The sequence below is a fragment of the Triturus cristatus genome, chromosome 1_1 (assembly GCF_964204655.1).
Source record: "Triturus cristatus chromosome 1_1, aTriCri1.1, whole genome shotgun sequence".
NCBI classification, from domain to species: Eukaryota; Metazoa; Chordata; class Amphibia; order Caudata; family Salamandridae; genus Triturus; species Triturus cristatus.
In genome coordinates this window covers 146,981,002-146,996,958 of record NC_140579.1, presented here as the reverse complement: position 1 = coordinate 146,996,958, position 15,957 = coordinate 146,981,002, and the positions used below count along the sequence as shown (strand labels likewise).

The window sequence follows — 15,957 nt, the reverse complement described above, 5'->3', positions numbered from 1 at the left end:
AAATCAGACTGTCCAAAATATGCAGAGAGAAAGGTGTCGACTGGATAGTAGCATTACCAGTTGCACTCTTTTACATGAGAATGGTAGCACACTCTCGAACAGGGCTATCCCCGTATGAGGTGATCTTCGGCAGACCACCAAATATGTGGGGGACGCCCATACCACGCAAAATAACTGATATTGACTGTAATATGCTGACAGATTACTTGGCTTCCTTGATGTCTGCACTACAATCTTGTCGTTCACAGGTTGCTGCAGCATTTACCGACAACACTGAGGTGAAACCCCATGACGTAGTTCCGGGTGATTTCGTGTTTGTGAAAAATTTCGACCGAAAGACTCAGCTGGAGCCCAGGTGGAAGACACCCAAGTTGGTTCTGCTGACCACAAGAACAGCCGTGAAGATCGAGGGCCGCAAGGGCTGGATTCATTCAAGTCATATCAAGAAATTTCATGGACAATCCCCGGATATAGACATTGTGCCCTGCACTCCCTCACAGACTGATTCAAAACTTCCTTTGGTTGAAAAGACTGAAACTGAACTCTACAAAGTTAAATTGAGGCCTAGAACGTCAGACGATTTGATTGTTTAAGTCCTCTCCTAGGTGAAGCGGTTGAATCTGTCTCTGACATGTATCCTCTAGACCTGAATTATGGACAGTCGCGAAAAATGATGAAACGACAGGCGTATTGTAAATCACTGCGTAGCCATTGCATAGTGACATTAATAATCTTGTTTTTCTTGAGTCTTTTAATAATTACTGCAAGCATATTGTTGCACATATATTACCCTATTTCTAGACATGTTTATAATGTTACTGCTGAACATTCTTTTAGTGGTTCAAAAGGGGGTGGTGATGGACGGAGCATCAGAACCAATCAAACACTCACACCCAGTCAACAGATCTGGGTTTAATCCATCACCGTTCTTTAGCCCACTCTGCCACCCCAGTTCAGACATGGCCATATGCAAATCAGTCTGACCCTGTGCCTCATGGGAACAGTCCAGCCCGAACTGCCAAGCCATGCCTTCCCTGGACCGGAAACAAGCTTCCTAGGACCGGTTTCTGGCATTTCAGCCGTCTTCAGCCAGGCTTGCTTGAATCCAGTGGCAAAGTGAGCAAGGGACTCACGTCTGAGCATACCCTGCCAACTTATGGCGAACAAAGCGGTTCAAAAGGGGGTGGTGATGGACGGAGCATCAGAACCAATCAAACACTCACACCCAGTCAACAGATCTGGGTTTAATCCATCACCGTTCTTTAGCCCACTCTGCCACCCCAGTTCAGACATGGCCATATGCAAATCAGTCTGACCCTGTGCCTCATGGGAACAGTCCAGCCCGAACTGCCAAGCCATGCCTTCCCTGGACCGGAAACAAGCTTCCTAGGACCGGTTTCTGGCATTTCAGCCGTCTTTAGCCAGGCTTGCTTGAATCCAGTGGCAAAGTGAGCAAGGGACTCACGTCTGAGCATACCCTGCCAACTTATGGCGAACAAAGCGGTTCAAAAGGGGGTGGTGATGGACGGAGCATCAGAACCAATCAAACACTCACACCCAGTCAACAGATCTGGGTTTAATCCATCACCGTTCTTTAGCCCACTCTGCCACCCCAGTTCAGACATGGCCATATGCAAATCAGTCTGACCCTGTGCCTCATGGGAACAGTCCAGCCCGAACTGCCAAGCCATGCCTTCCCTGGACCGGAAACAAGCTTCCTAGGACCGGTTTCTGGCATTTCAGCCGTCTTCAGCCAGGCTTGCTTGAATCCAGTGGCAAAGTGAGCAAGGGACTCACGTCTGAGCATACCCTGCCAACTTATGGCGAACAAAGCGGTTCAAAAGGGGGTGGTGATGGACGGAGCATCAGAACCAATCAAACACTCACACCCAGTCAACAGATCTGGGTTTAATCCATCACCGTTCTTTAGCCCACTCTGCCACCCCAGTTCAGACATGGCCATATGCAAATCAGTCTGACCCTGTGCCTCATGGGAACAGTCCAGCCCGAACTGCCAAGCCATGCCTTCCCTGGACCGGAAACAAGCTTCCTAGGACCGGTTTCTGGCATTTCAGCCGTCTTCAGCCAGGCTTGCTTGAATCCAGTGGCAAAGTGAGCAAGGGACTCACGTCTGAGCATACCCTGCCAACTTATGGCGAACAAAGCGGTTCAAAAGGGGGTGGTGATGGACGGAGCATCAGAACCAATCAAACACTCACACCCAGTCAACAGATCTGGGTTTAATCCATCACCGTTCTTTAGCCCACTCTGCCACCCCAGTTCAGACATGGCCATATGCAAATCAGTCTGACCCTGTGCCTCATGGGAACAGTCCAGCCCGAACTGCCAAGCCATGCCTTCCCTGGACCGGAAACAAGCTTCCTAGGACCGGTTTCTGGCATTTCAGCCGTCTTCAGCCAGGCTTGCTTGAATCCAGTGGCAAAGTGAGCAAGGGACTCACGTCTGAGCATACCCTGCCAACTTATGGCGAACAAAGCGGTTCAAAAGGGGGTGGTGATGGACGGAGCATCAGAACCAATCAAACACTCACACCCAGTCAACAGATCTGGGTTTAATCCATCACCGTTCTTTAGCCCACTCTGCCACCCCAGTTCAGACATGGCCATATGCAAATCAGTCTGACCCTGTGCCTCATGGGAACAGTCCAGCCCGAACTGCCAAGCCATGCCTTCCCTGGACCGGAAACAAGCTTCCTAGGACCGGTTTCTGGCATTTCAGCCGTCTTCAGCCAGGCTTGCTTGAATCCAGTGGCAAAGTGAGCAAGGGACTCACGTCTGAGCATACCCTGCCAACTTATGGCGAACAAAGCGGTTCAAAAGGGGGTGGTGATGGACGGAGCATCAGAACCAATCAAACACTCACACCCAGTCAACAGATCTGGGTTTAATCCATCACCGTTCTTTAGCCCACTCTGCCACCCCAGTTCAGACATGGCCATATGCAAATCAGTCTGACCCTGTGCCTCATGGGAACAGTCCAGCCCGAACTGCCAAGCCATGCCTTCCCTGGACCGGAAACAAGCTTCCTAGGACCGGTTTCTGGCATTTCAGCCGTCTTCAGCCAGGCTTGCTTGAATCCAGTGGCAAAGTGAGCAAGGGACTCACGTCTGAGCATACCCTGCCAACTTATGGCGAACAAAGCGGTTCAAAAGGGGGTGGTGATGGACGGAGCATCAGAACCAATCAAACACTCACACCCAGTCAACAGATCTGGGTTTAATCCATCACCGTTCTTTAGCCCACTCTGCCACCCCAGTTCAGACATGGCCATATGCAAATCAGTCTGACCCTGTGCCTCATGGGAACAGTCCAGCCCGAACTGCCAAGCCATGCCTTCCCTGGACCGGAAACAAGCTTCCTAGGACCGGTTTCTGGCATTTCAGCCGTCTTCAGCCAGGCTTGCTTGAATCCAGTGGCAAAGTGAGCAAGGGACTCACGTCTGAGCATACCCTGCCAACTTATGGCGAACAAAGCGGTTCAAAAGGGGGTGGTGATGGACGGAGCATCAGAACCAATCAAACACTCACACCCAGTCAACAGATCTGGGTTTAATCCATCACCGTTCTTTAGCCCACTCTGCCACCCCAGTTCAGACATGGCCATATGCAAATCAGTCTGACCCTGTGCCTCATGGGAACAGTCCAGCCCGAACTGCCAAGCCATGCCTTCCCTGGACCGGAAACAAGCTTCCTAGGACCGGTTTCTGGCATTTCAGCCGTCTTCAGCCAGGCTTGCTTGAATCCAGTGGCAAAGTGAGCAAGGGACTCACGTCTGAGCATACCCTGCCAACTTATGGCGAACAAAGCGGTTCAAAAGGGGGTGGTGATGGACGGAGCATCAGAACCAATCAAACACTCACACCCAGTCAACAGATCTGGGTTTAATCCATCACCGTTCTTTAGCCCACTCTGCCACCCCAGTTCAGACATGGCCATATGCAAATCAGTCTGACCCTGTGCCTCATGGGAACAGTCCAGCCCGAACTGCCAAGCCATGCCTTCCCTGGACCGGAAACAAGCTTCCTAGGACCGGTTTCTGGCATTTCAGCCGTCTTCAGCCAGGCTTGCTTGAATCCAGTGGCAAAGTGAGCAAGGGACTCACGTCTGAGCATACCCTGCCAACTTATGGCGAACAAAGCGGTTCAAAAGGGGGTGGTGATGGACGGAGCATCAGAACCAATCAAACACTCACACCCAGTCAACAGATCTGGGTTTAATCCATCACCGTTCTTTAGCCCACTCTGCCACCCCAGTTCAGACATGGCCATATGCAAATCAGTCTGACCCTGTGCCTCATGGGAACAGTCCAGCCCGAACTGCCAAGCCATGCCTTCCCTGGACCGGAAACAAGCTTCCTAGGACCGGTTTCTGGCATTTCAGCCGTCTTCAGCCAGGCTTGCTTGAATCCAGTGGCAAAGTGAGCAAGGGACTCACGTCTGAGCATACCCTGCCAACTTATGGCGAACAAAGCGGTTCAAAAGGGGGTGGTGATGGACGGAGCATCAGAACCAATCAAACACTCACACCCAGTCAACAGATCTGGGTTTAATCCATCACCGTTCTTTAGCCCACTCTGCCACCCCAGTTCAGACATGGCCATATGCAAATCAGTCTGACCCTGTGCCTCATGGGAACAGTCCAGCCCGAACTGCCAAGCCATGCCTTCCCTGGACCGGAAACAAGCTTCCTAGGACCGGTTTCTGGCATTTCAGCCGTCTTCAGCCAGGCTTGCTTGAATCCAGTGGCAAAGTGAGCAAGGGACTCACGTCTGAGCATACCCTGCCAACTTATGGCGAACAAAGCGGTTCAAAAGGGGGTGGTGATGGACGGAGCATCAGAACCAATCAAACACTCACACCCAGTCAACAGATCTGGGTTTAATCCATCACCGTTCTGGGGTGGCAGAGTGGGCTAAAGAACGGTGATGGATCAAACCCGGATCTGTTGACTGGTTGTGAGTGTTTGATTGGTTCTGATGCTCCGTCCATCACCACCCCCTTTTGTACCGCTTTGTTCGCCATAAGTTGGCAGGGTATGCTCAGACGTGAGTCCCTTGCTCACTTTGCCACTGGATTCAAGCAAGCCTGGCTGAAGACGGCTGAAATGCCAGAAACCGGTCCTAGGAAGCTTGTTTCCGGTCCAGGGAAGGCATGGCTTGGCAGTTCGGGCTGGACTGTTCCCATGAGGCACAGGGTCAGACTGATTTGCATATGGCCATGTCTGAACTGGGGTGGCAGAGTGGGCTAAAGAACGGTGATGGATCAAACCCGGATCTGTTGACTGGTTGTGAGTGTTTGATTGGTTCTGATGCTCCGTCCATCACCACCCCCCTTTTGTACCGAACATTCTTTTAGTGACTTACCTCCGCATGAATTGTCTTATAGACTTGCGCTGCGCAATAACACTTTCATTAGTATGTTACATCATTCCCATCAGACTAGTAATGCCACTAATTGTTGGGTGTGTGGCCGACTCCCTCCCTATCAGAATTATGAAGGAGTCCTGCCTTTCTTTCCACATCCGTTTACACATAATGGATCCTGTGGAGCATGGTTTAGTTTAATCAATTCCATAGACTCAGACACAGCAGTTTACCGAGATCATTGGGTATGGGGAAATCTGAACCTAGTTTTACTCAAGGTCTGCTACCCTGACAAGGAGGGTCGCCCCAAGAGAACAGGAACTGATCTAGAAAATGAAGTATATGGATTAGGTAATTTTACACCTAATCTCATGATTCTAAATATCGTATCTGAAGTTGAACTAGTCTTGCCCACCATGTCAGTATTCCCAGCGAAGGGTGAATTATGTGTAAGAAAGGTTGGTTCCATACATATGGGCCATAGTAAATGCACCACTACAGTAGAATTCAGTGATCAAGGCAAATCTTCATTTAGAGCTTATCGCCACTCCTACTTTATATGTGGTCAGACTGCATATATGCGTCTACCTCTAGACTGGGATGGTACCTGCTACATTGCATTCCTTTTGCCACCTGTTTTCCTAGCTCCTCCTGATTACTACAGAAATATTCATTTAGTACACAACAGAGAGCGGAGAGATCTCCCAATTGTCGATTACACTGAAACAGCATGGGAAAAATACACAGATTTCAATAAAGGCATCTTTCCTTATATAGGTACTGTTACTAATAGTAAACTGATACGTAGACTAACTAGAACCCTTGAAGCAGTAGTGAATGAGACTATTTCCGCCTTAGGCAATTTAACGGAAGAGCAGTCTGCTATGCGGATTGTTGTGCTTCAAAATCGTCTTGTTCTTGACGTCATCCTGGCTGATAGGGGCGGAGCTTGTAGGGTCATCGGATCGAGCTGCTGCGTATTCATACCAGAAAATTCGCCATCTGTATATAAAGCCATCACTCGCCTTCATAAGATTGTAAACCAGATACACCAGAACCCAGGCACTTGGACTTGGTCCAGTTGGTTTTGGAGTGTGATATCGGCCTGGGGATGGAGAGTTTTATCCTTCCTAGGTATTGGCCTTCTCATACTATTCAGTTGCTGTCTATGTCTGCAATGTGGACCAGCGATTTGTGGTCTGTGTACCACATCGTGTATTCCACCACCAAGATTTCGTTCGTCCCGGAAGAAGAAAGAAGAACAAATGATGTTATATTAACAGATCAATGGATTGATGAAGATTGATATCTCTTAACGGGCAAGTAGGGGACAAGGAGGGAATGTGGAAATATGGATTTTCCCGATCAGTTATGTCCCCTATCTTGGACCCCAACGGTTCTATGTGCATGTCACAAGTACATGTATGTTCCCTCCAGTTCCAGTTATGAAGACGCAAATACATGTGCGTCCACCGTCAACATGTCCTCTGTCAGATCCGCCATGAATAGGCCGGATATTCCATTCCTAAGTATGAAAGGCCACCGGCTTTGTATGGTTCACTTATGCCATTTTACAGTCCAGGCAAGTAGGCCCTGATTCTGTCATCAAACTCCTCTTGCTTTCTGCCTCTGAAAACTCCAGTTCGAGCCTACATCTGTGACCATGAACTTTGTCTCATCCTCTGCGCGGCTCACGAAGCCTGACATCAGCCTATTCTCTGCCAAGAACTGTATTTCGCCTTCGAGTTATCTGCTTCCCCCTCAGCCGATGCATTCCTGTCTAGTAGTTTAAGTAAACATTCTTCCAGCTACCGAGCAAAAGGCTCGACTTCTCTGTCCTCATGCAAGTAATTCATAGCCCTGTTACCATGGAATATTCCTACCCCCTCGCTTTCAGTGTAGACATTTAGACGCTTGTACACGCACGCACAGTCAGTATAGAATAGATTCTGTCCGAGAGTCCTTCTTTTGCGGATAACATAGTTCTTTAAACATAGGATGTTAGATATGATTTGGGATTAGGTTGACTTGACCCCCCAGACTTTTTGTCTCCACATGTAGAGCTAAATGTCAAGTCCCCTTCACCCCCTAGTTGCACGTCAATCACACGTCATACTGCTGCGCGCGCATCTATGCCAAGTATTATCTTATAGATCCGCCTATAGGTGACATCATAACCAATTATGTTCCTTTTTACTCCTTATTACACCCATTTTTTGGTTACGCAGATAGATCGTCATTTTCCTTATCAATTGTTACGCCTATTGCATTCGCTTCACTGTAATGTATGTACTATAAAGGTTACTTCTTGTCAATAAAGTATGTACTTCACTTCCTGAACCTCCGTGGTGATGGAACTTGGAGCAACCGATTATAATCGATCATTGGAATAAAGCCCATTCCGAACCTCTAATACCACGGATTCTGCCTCTCATTTTACTGAGCTATTTAATTATGTTTCTGTATCAAATTAAGTCCAGGTAAAGGAGAATTATTTACCACACTTGGAACAGGATTAGGGACAACCAACCTAATGTTTTACCCAGCCAGTCGATGCCCGATGTCCCCCTAAATCTTGACCTTGCTGTCTCAAATTACAACTCCTGGTTAGAGTCCGAAATAAAGGAACTAGCCCCAATAAATAATCATTGCAGCTCCAAATCTTCCCCACCAGAACCATGGTTTAATGAAACACTGAGATCCCAGAAACAGACATGCCATAGGCTCGAAAGGAAATGGAGGGTAGACTATGATGCAGATGAGAAAGGTAAATACAGAGCTTTCATATAAACGTATAAAAACATGATTCTCACATAAAAAACATATTAAACAGCACAATTTAAAGCTGCTACACAGTGTAGTAACGAAATTTGAGCCCCCCCCCCCTTGCCAAGTACATGGAAGGGGTCCCCTCCGAACACACTCAGGAGCTCTCAGGCCAGAGTACTGTGCTGAGGAAGCCCCCTGGAGCTTGGGCCCCACTGCACCACGGGGCCTGAAGGGGTGTTTATTATGCCACTGCTGCTAAAAGCTGTCCCGAAGAACTATTTTGCAGAAACAAAAGATCCCATGACAAGCCAACAATTCTGCAATACCTTGGCTATTTCCTTTTAAGAAAAGGTGAAATCTGTCTATGACACATTTGTATGTTGCAGGGATTCTGCTCATACACAGAACTATGCACAAGAAAACAGGACCTCAGTAAATAGGGGTGTACCTCCTACCACATTAGTACCCAAAATCCCAACCGACTAGCAATAGTGTCTCATTCGGTCTCCTACAAATATCAAGAAGCTACGAATGCTTAGACAACCCAGAACACGAGCACTCCAGACTCACCTCAGAATCGTGGGAATGAGGCAATCTTTTTCTCTCTAGTACTTGTCCACAATAAGAATAATCAGAGTCACTAAATAAGTTAAAAATGTTTATATTGACTATAGTGATTCATAAAACAGTATGCGAACCATGACCAGCAGTATAATGCATGAAGCTAGCATCGTTAGAATTGTTACAATACCACAGAATATAAAAGGAGTCGTTATTTTATAAAGACTGTGAATAAGGAAAAATAATCAGGCCTAATCACCCTCCCCTTGGCAGTAAGAGATTATTTTATATAACAGAAGATCTCTTAGGCGTTATTAGCAGCCCGCCTACCTGAAAACCTAAACGCAAAGGTTTACATCATAGGAACAGCAGAGCTCAGCTCCATGGAACGACTTTCTTCGAGTGTGTTTAAAAAACATGCAATAGCGCTATATCAAGCATTATTCTTCCATATTGCAGCTGTTGGTAACATGTTTTGTCTAGGTAATAGGGACTGACCAGAACAGAATAACATTGACAAAAGATCAGACTCTCAAACTACTAACCCTAGTAAAATCTGGTTCCCCGTGGGATTTCTGCCCCCCAAAAATCTTACATATGACCTCAGAGCTCAAAGCTACTTATCTTACACCACTCTTGACCATGATGTTCACCTCAAGATTCTTCCGTAAAGAGTGGAAATAGGCCTCAATACTCCCACTTTAAAAAAAGCCCAACATGGACATTGATTATTCTCTTGGTTATAGACTTATCTCTAGACTCCCATTTCCATCCAAGGTAGTATAGAAAGCCATTAATACAGAACTGACCACCTTTATCACAAAAAATTCAATCTTAGATCCATCTTGATTTGGCTTTTGGGCACATCACAGCACAGAATTAGTCCTTATCACTACCACAGAGGAACTCAGACAAACACTGGAGAATGGGGGAAATGCAGTCCTGATCCTATTGGATCTATTGGCTGCATTCGATACGGTCAACCAAAAACTCCTGGTCGACCATCCGGCCTCACTCAGGATTAAAAATAAAGCATTGGCCTTACTAACCTCCTTACTCACTGACCGAGTTCAATTGGTGGCCTTGAGCAACTATGTCTCACCCTCTCTTTCCTTTCCCTGTAGAGTTCCCCGGGGATCATCATCGAGCCCTACCCTTTTTAACCTTTATGTTCTCCCTTTGGCTGAACTTGTCAAATCCTACAAATTTGCCTTGCTGTCTTAAGCTGACAATACACAAATAATTAAATAAAAAAATATCAGTTGCCAGCAGACCAAATTCAACAGCGGGCAGGTTCCATGATTGTATTATCCACATTGGCAAATGGATGCTGCACAAGTGTTTAAAACTGAACTCTTCAAAACAGGGGTATTACTATTTGGCAACAACCCCTCCTTTTGGACGACCGATTGGTGGCCAAGCCAACTTGGCCCCCTCCTATTCCAACTGAAAAAACAAACTACTATGTGTCACTACAGAGGGTGCTGGGTGCTGCAATGTGTCACCACAGAGAAAACTGTGTAAAGGGCACTACCAGGTGTCACTCCAGAGTGATGTGGGCAATAGCAGGTGCCACTACAGAGGGATTGTGGTATTATGAAGTGTCACTACACAGAGGAAGCTGGGCACATTACCAGGTGCCACTACAGAGGGAGATGGGCACAGTGCAAGCTAGGTTTTACTATAGAGGAGATGGGCACAGGGCACGACCCTGTGTCCCTTCAGAGGGAGCAGGGCACGATGCAGGTAGAGGTTAGGTTTCACTCCAGAGGGCACTGGGCACAGTGCAGGCTAGAATTCACTTCAGAGGCAGCCAGGCACTACCAGGTGTTGCTATAGAGTGTTCCGAACCTAGAATCACTAAAGAGGGAGCTGGAGGCATATCCAGTGAAGGGCCCTGGTTACCAAAACACAATGGACACTCAATCACAGGACACACTCGGGCTCCAGCCCCAGATCTCTGGATTCACAACGACACAGAAATAGCTGGTGTCGAGGATTCACTTTCCCTCCCCCAGAGGAAGCCTTTGAAGACTGAGCTGGTGAGCAGCAGAGGAACTTCAAAGAGAATTGGGAACACGCTATTAACACTGCCCACAGGAGAGGGGGCTCCAATGATGGAGAGGTGAAGTGAGCAGGTGGGCTCACTCCAGAAGAGATGGAAGGGGAGGTGGAGGAAAGCACCCTGTTTGCTCCTGTCAGCAGATCCTTCTGTGGTAATTCTTCTTTCTTCTGTGGCCGCCCACTTAATCATTATTGGAATCCAGGGGCCCCCACTGAGTCATTATTGGAAGCTCGGGCCTCCAGTCAAATCAATTTTGATGATCTGAACAACTAAAAAATACACACAATGATAAAAGATTTTATTTAATTTACAAAGAAATATACAAAAACGAATGTTTTATTTTAATGGGAAGATTGGAGCTTTTCTAAATTCAATATTTAAGCCACTCATTGTCCATACTATGTTCTGTTTAATGCACTTGCACCGCTCTCACAAATTAATCTGAAGACCAACATTTTTGTTAGACTCCAATGTCAAAGTCCTTCACATTTAAAGAATGGTTTTCAATTTTCAATGTTGCTTCTTTATTTCTATGCACTTTATTAATATGTTGATATTATTTAATTTGCTGAGCAGTCCTAGATCCCCAGGGGTCCCCGCATCACAGCTTAAGCACCGCTGTTCTAGAATAAAACTGTGCTACACAGCCACTACAAAGTTACCACATAGGAAGGGTAGAGCAGCGCCCATTGTAGGGACACAATTGTAGGGTCACATGGAGGCTGTTGCTGTCCCTCAGACACGATCATGAGGGTCTCTTAGACTTGACCACTTTTAAAATCAGACACCCCCGACGGCTACTATGATAGGCCCTTAGGGGCCGTTCTGAGCCCTCGATCTATGTGAAGACAGTGCTTAATTTGGGCTGGTGGTTTCCAGTGCTCGGCACAGGCACTTAATTATCAACACCGGAAATGATTACAGTCTGCCACTTGGTTGGGCTGTTTGTCAAAATTAGAGATGAATACAACAGCAGTAGTTTATTAATTTAATATGCATTGAAAATTACTAATACTTGTTGCCCATACCATTCTTATAGCTTTGGGGGCTTGGAATAGTCTGAATTGTCACCAGTGGCGTAACGAAAGTTTAAGCCCCCCCCCCCCCTTGCAATGTACACTGAGGGGCCCCTGCTCCGGATTTTATCCGGAAGGTTTAGACCTGAGTACTGTGCTTAGGGGGCCCCTTGCAGCTGCCCCCCCCCCCCCCGCACGGCGGGGGACGCGGGGGGCCTGTGTTACGCCCCTGATTGTCACACTTGTAGGACTGTGATGGTTTGTACTTGTGTTGCCACGATCATTGGCAGCATAGCAGGGGCAATGTGTGTTGCAAGCTGCAGTGGCCTCCTGGCGAGGGCCCTGGCACTTATGTTTTTAAAACAATTTAAGCACTGTGTGAAGGAGCCAGGATTTGGATGGGCAAAAAGAAGCTGATGGGAGCATCACCGATTTTGCCATAAGAAAGGCCTGTCACGACCGTGGCCCTTCCAACCACCGGTAGTGGCTGCATGACATTTTGGATAACCTGCTCTGAGTCCACCAGGCAACCAGGAGATGGGAAAGGCAGTGTGGATAACGAAAAAATGGGGGTAGCAGTCTAGGCAGCAGAGAGGATAAGGCGGGGAGTACTTTCTGCACAAGATTTCTCCACCATGCTTTGTGAGAGTGTATCATGGAAACAGGAGAGGGCGTGAGAAATGGGAAAGTGAGAGCATGCTAGTCATTGGGAATGTGAGAGCGTGCTGGAAATTGCATATGAGAGAGAGTGCTGGAAACTGGGAAGAGTGGTGGGACTGCAGATCATAGGAGGACACTGGGAATCGGAATAACATTCTCTAAGTCACTTTGAAAGACGAATGCCTGCTTACTATCATTCTCTCTGCCACTCTGTGACACTGCCTTCTCCTGTCAGTACCTTATAGGAATGACTGCTTACCAGCCTTCTCTAAGTCACTTTATTAGAAGAATGACCTTCGTCTGGCAGTTGGTTACACGAATGCCTGCTTCCTGTCATTCTGTATGTCACTCTGTTGCCGGAATGACTGCTTACAGCCATCCTCTCTGTCTTTTTATTACACAAATGCCTGCTTTGCTGGTATTTTATTTGTCAATCCTTTGTAGAAATGCACACTTGCGACCCTTCTTCTGAGAAGAATTCTCTGCTCAATGCCATGCTCTTCATGAAGCAGCTGTAAACATTTAAGCTTACTGATATTTCATTTTAATAAACTGGATAAACCTGCTATGGTGCCTTTTACTCACAAAGGGTTTTTCATTCTGAAAAGGTCATTGGATACTGACTTTCTCCTCTCCTTTCACTGCATGCTGCTGGATTTTCCCAAGGAAGCCTTGTGAGAAAGTCCCAGGGACGAGGCACAGAGCCGCTCCTGAGATGACCTAATGTGAATATTAAGTAGACAAAAACAATCTGTTCCTTTCCAAGTACCTGAGCCCAGTGTGAACGTCAAGCCTGGACATAAGAGGCCACTACTCACACCAACCTCCTACGACAACAGAGCCGAGCTGGGCCTCAGCTGTCAATCTGCCCTTCGGTTCCACAGTAGGATCTGTGGAAAGCTACAAGTCTGCCATGGCATATACTTTGGAACCCTAGCAGGGTTTGCGGGGAGTTGCTCACCTACCATAGTTTCCGGCTTCGTGTCTTCAGAGGAGCTTTCAGGAGATGCCTACATATCATGACCTGGACTCAGACTCACAGAATATATACCCCTGCAACTGTGACACGATCTGCTGGTAGCTTCTCACCTTTCAAGGTTGGCGCTCCAGGACCAGGAAGGAACCCTGAGGACATGCTCACCTGTCATGGTCTGCACTCCGGAACCGAGGCAGGATCTTCTGAAAGCTGCTGGTCCGATCAAGCTTCGGTTGACTTTTCGTCCGTTTGATGGAACTTTTCAACCGCCGACTCAAGAAGCCCTGCTGCAGGGGCGAGAAAATAAGAGCTGTCAAGAACCAGCACAGACAAAGGTCACAACTTTACAATTACAGTGAGAATAAATCAATCTTTGTACATCATAGACAAAGCCTGAGACTAACTGAGCAGCTTATGGCAAAAAGCGTTCTTCATTGAATGTGTAGTGATGGCTTTGATTTTGGGGCGTGGAATTTAATTGAGAGTTGATGGGTTCTGGGTTGGCTGTTGATTGTGTGGCTGCTATTAGGAAAATAGGTTTCATCTGCTAATTGTAGAATGAACAGTCCAATAAACGCGCAGGGCCTCATTACTTTATCAAATTTGTTGAGAAGGAACATGGGTGTTGGTGGAACAGGTATAAGAATGGAGCAGAAACTAAACAGACTGTCAACAAAGGGTACTGGGATGGAAGGAAGGGGGTGAAGCGAGTGACAGTTTGTGTAGTAGAAAGTGTGTGCATGATTAGCTCTTTTAAACTTTACAAAATTTACCCTTCCAGAAGGCCTACGATTGTGAGAGCTGGTGCTCTGCAGGTGAAGCATGGTGTGAGACAAGTGATAGGTGAAGTAGCGCCGCTTCACTTCAGCAACAGTCGCTCTGCAGGCTCTAGTGAGAGTTGATGTTCTGCAGGTGGAGCATGGTTTTGAGACAAGTGATAGGTGAAGTAGCGCCGATTCACTTCGTCAACAGTCGCTCTGCAGACTCTAGTGAGAGTTGATGTTCTGCAGGTGGAGCATGGTTGTGAGACAAGTGATAGGTGAAGTAGCGCCGCTTCAATTCGGCAACAGTCGCTCTGCAGGCTCTAATGAGAGTTGATGTTCTGCAGGTGGAGCATGGTTTTGAGACAAGTGATAGGTGAAGTAGCGCCGCTTCACTTCGGCAACAGTCGCTCTGCAGGCTCTAGTGAGAGTTGATGTTCTGCAGGTGGAGCATGGTTGTGAGACAAGTGATAGGTGAAGTAGCGCCGCTTCACTTCGGCAACAGTCGCTCTGCAGGCTCTAGTGAGAGTTGATGTTCTGCAGGTGGAGCATGGTTGTGAGACAAGTGATAGGTGAAGTAGCGCCGCTTCACTTCGGCAACAGTCGCTCTGCAGGCTCTAGTGAGAGTTGATGTTCTGCAGGTGGAGCATGGTTGTCAGACAAGTGATAGGTGAAGTAGCGCCGCTTCACTTCGGCAACAATCGCTTTGCAGGCTCTAATGAGAGTTGATGTTCTGTGAGACAAGTGATAGGTGAAGTAGCGCCGCTGCACTTCGGCAACAGTCGCTCTGCAGGCTCTAGTGAGAGTTGATGTTCTGCAAGTGGAGCATGGTTGTGAGACAAGTGATAGCTGAAGTAGCGCCGCTTCACTTCGGCAACAGTCGCTCTGCAGGCTCTAATGAGAGTTGATGTTCTGCAGGTGGAGCATGGTTTTGAGACAAGTGATAGGTGAAGTAGCGCCGCTTCACTTCGGCAACAGTCGCTCTGCAGGCTCTAGTGAGAGTTGATGTTCTGCAGGTGGAGCATGGTTTTGAGACAAGTGATAGGTGAAGTAGCGCCGCTTCACTCCGGCAACAGTCACTCTGCAGGCTCTAATGAGAGTTGATGTTCTGCAGGTGGAGCATGGTTTTGAGACAAGTGATAGGTGAAGTAGCGCCGCTTCACTTCGGCAACAGTCGCTCTGCAGGCTCTAGTGAGAGTTGATGTTCTGCAGGTGGAGCATGGATGTGAGACAAGTGATAGGTGAAGTAGCGCCGCTTCACTTCTGCAACAGTCACTCTGCAGGCTCTAGTGAGAGTTGATGTTCTGCAGGTGGAGCATGGTTGTGAGACAAGTGATAGGTGAAGTAGCGCCGCTTCACTTCGGCAACAGTCGCTCTGCAGGCTCAAGTGAGAGTTGGTGTTCTGCAAGTGGAGCATGGTTGTATGTAAGGCTGGGCAAAGCACTACGCTACGCTCGCGTAGTTTGCGAAGTTCGCGCTACTTCGCACTACGCGAACTGCACGTACCACAGTGCAAACACGCGTAGCGTAGTGTTGCGTAGTGCTGCGGTCATTTTTTGCTTGCTCGCGGTCCTCAACGTCAAGTTGGCGACCGCGAGCAAGCAAAATGACATCCCGGCGAGACTTTTTCCTTGTTCGCGATCAGCAACATCAAGTTGGCGATCGCGAGCATGGAAAATAAACCTCCCGGCGAGATTCCCAACGCGAGGAGGTCAGGTTTCTCATTGCAAGTGGTCGCGTATGCTCGCGACCGCTCGCGATGAGAAAC

At 47.7% G+C, this 15,957-nt stretch overlaps 1 protein-coding gene across 6 annotated transcripts in view; it reads right to left on the bottom strand.

The window, feature by feature from the left end:
- The window catches only part of SYNGAP1 (synaptic Ras GTPase activating protein 1), a 1,959,930-nt gene that overhangs the window by 1,045,371 nt on the left and 898,602 nt on the right, over positions 1-15,957 (bottom strand). For all 6 annotated transcript variants that reach the window (XM_085623761.1, XM_085623749.1, XM_085623769.1 and 3 more), the window contains one exon: positions 13,594-13,715. In XM_085623761.1, the coding sequence (XP_085479887.1) occupies positions 13,594-13,715 (122 nt within the window). The remainder of the gene's footprint in view (positions 1-13,593; positions 13,716-15,957) is intronic.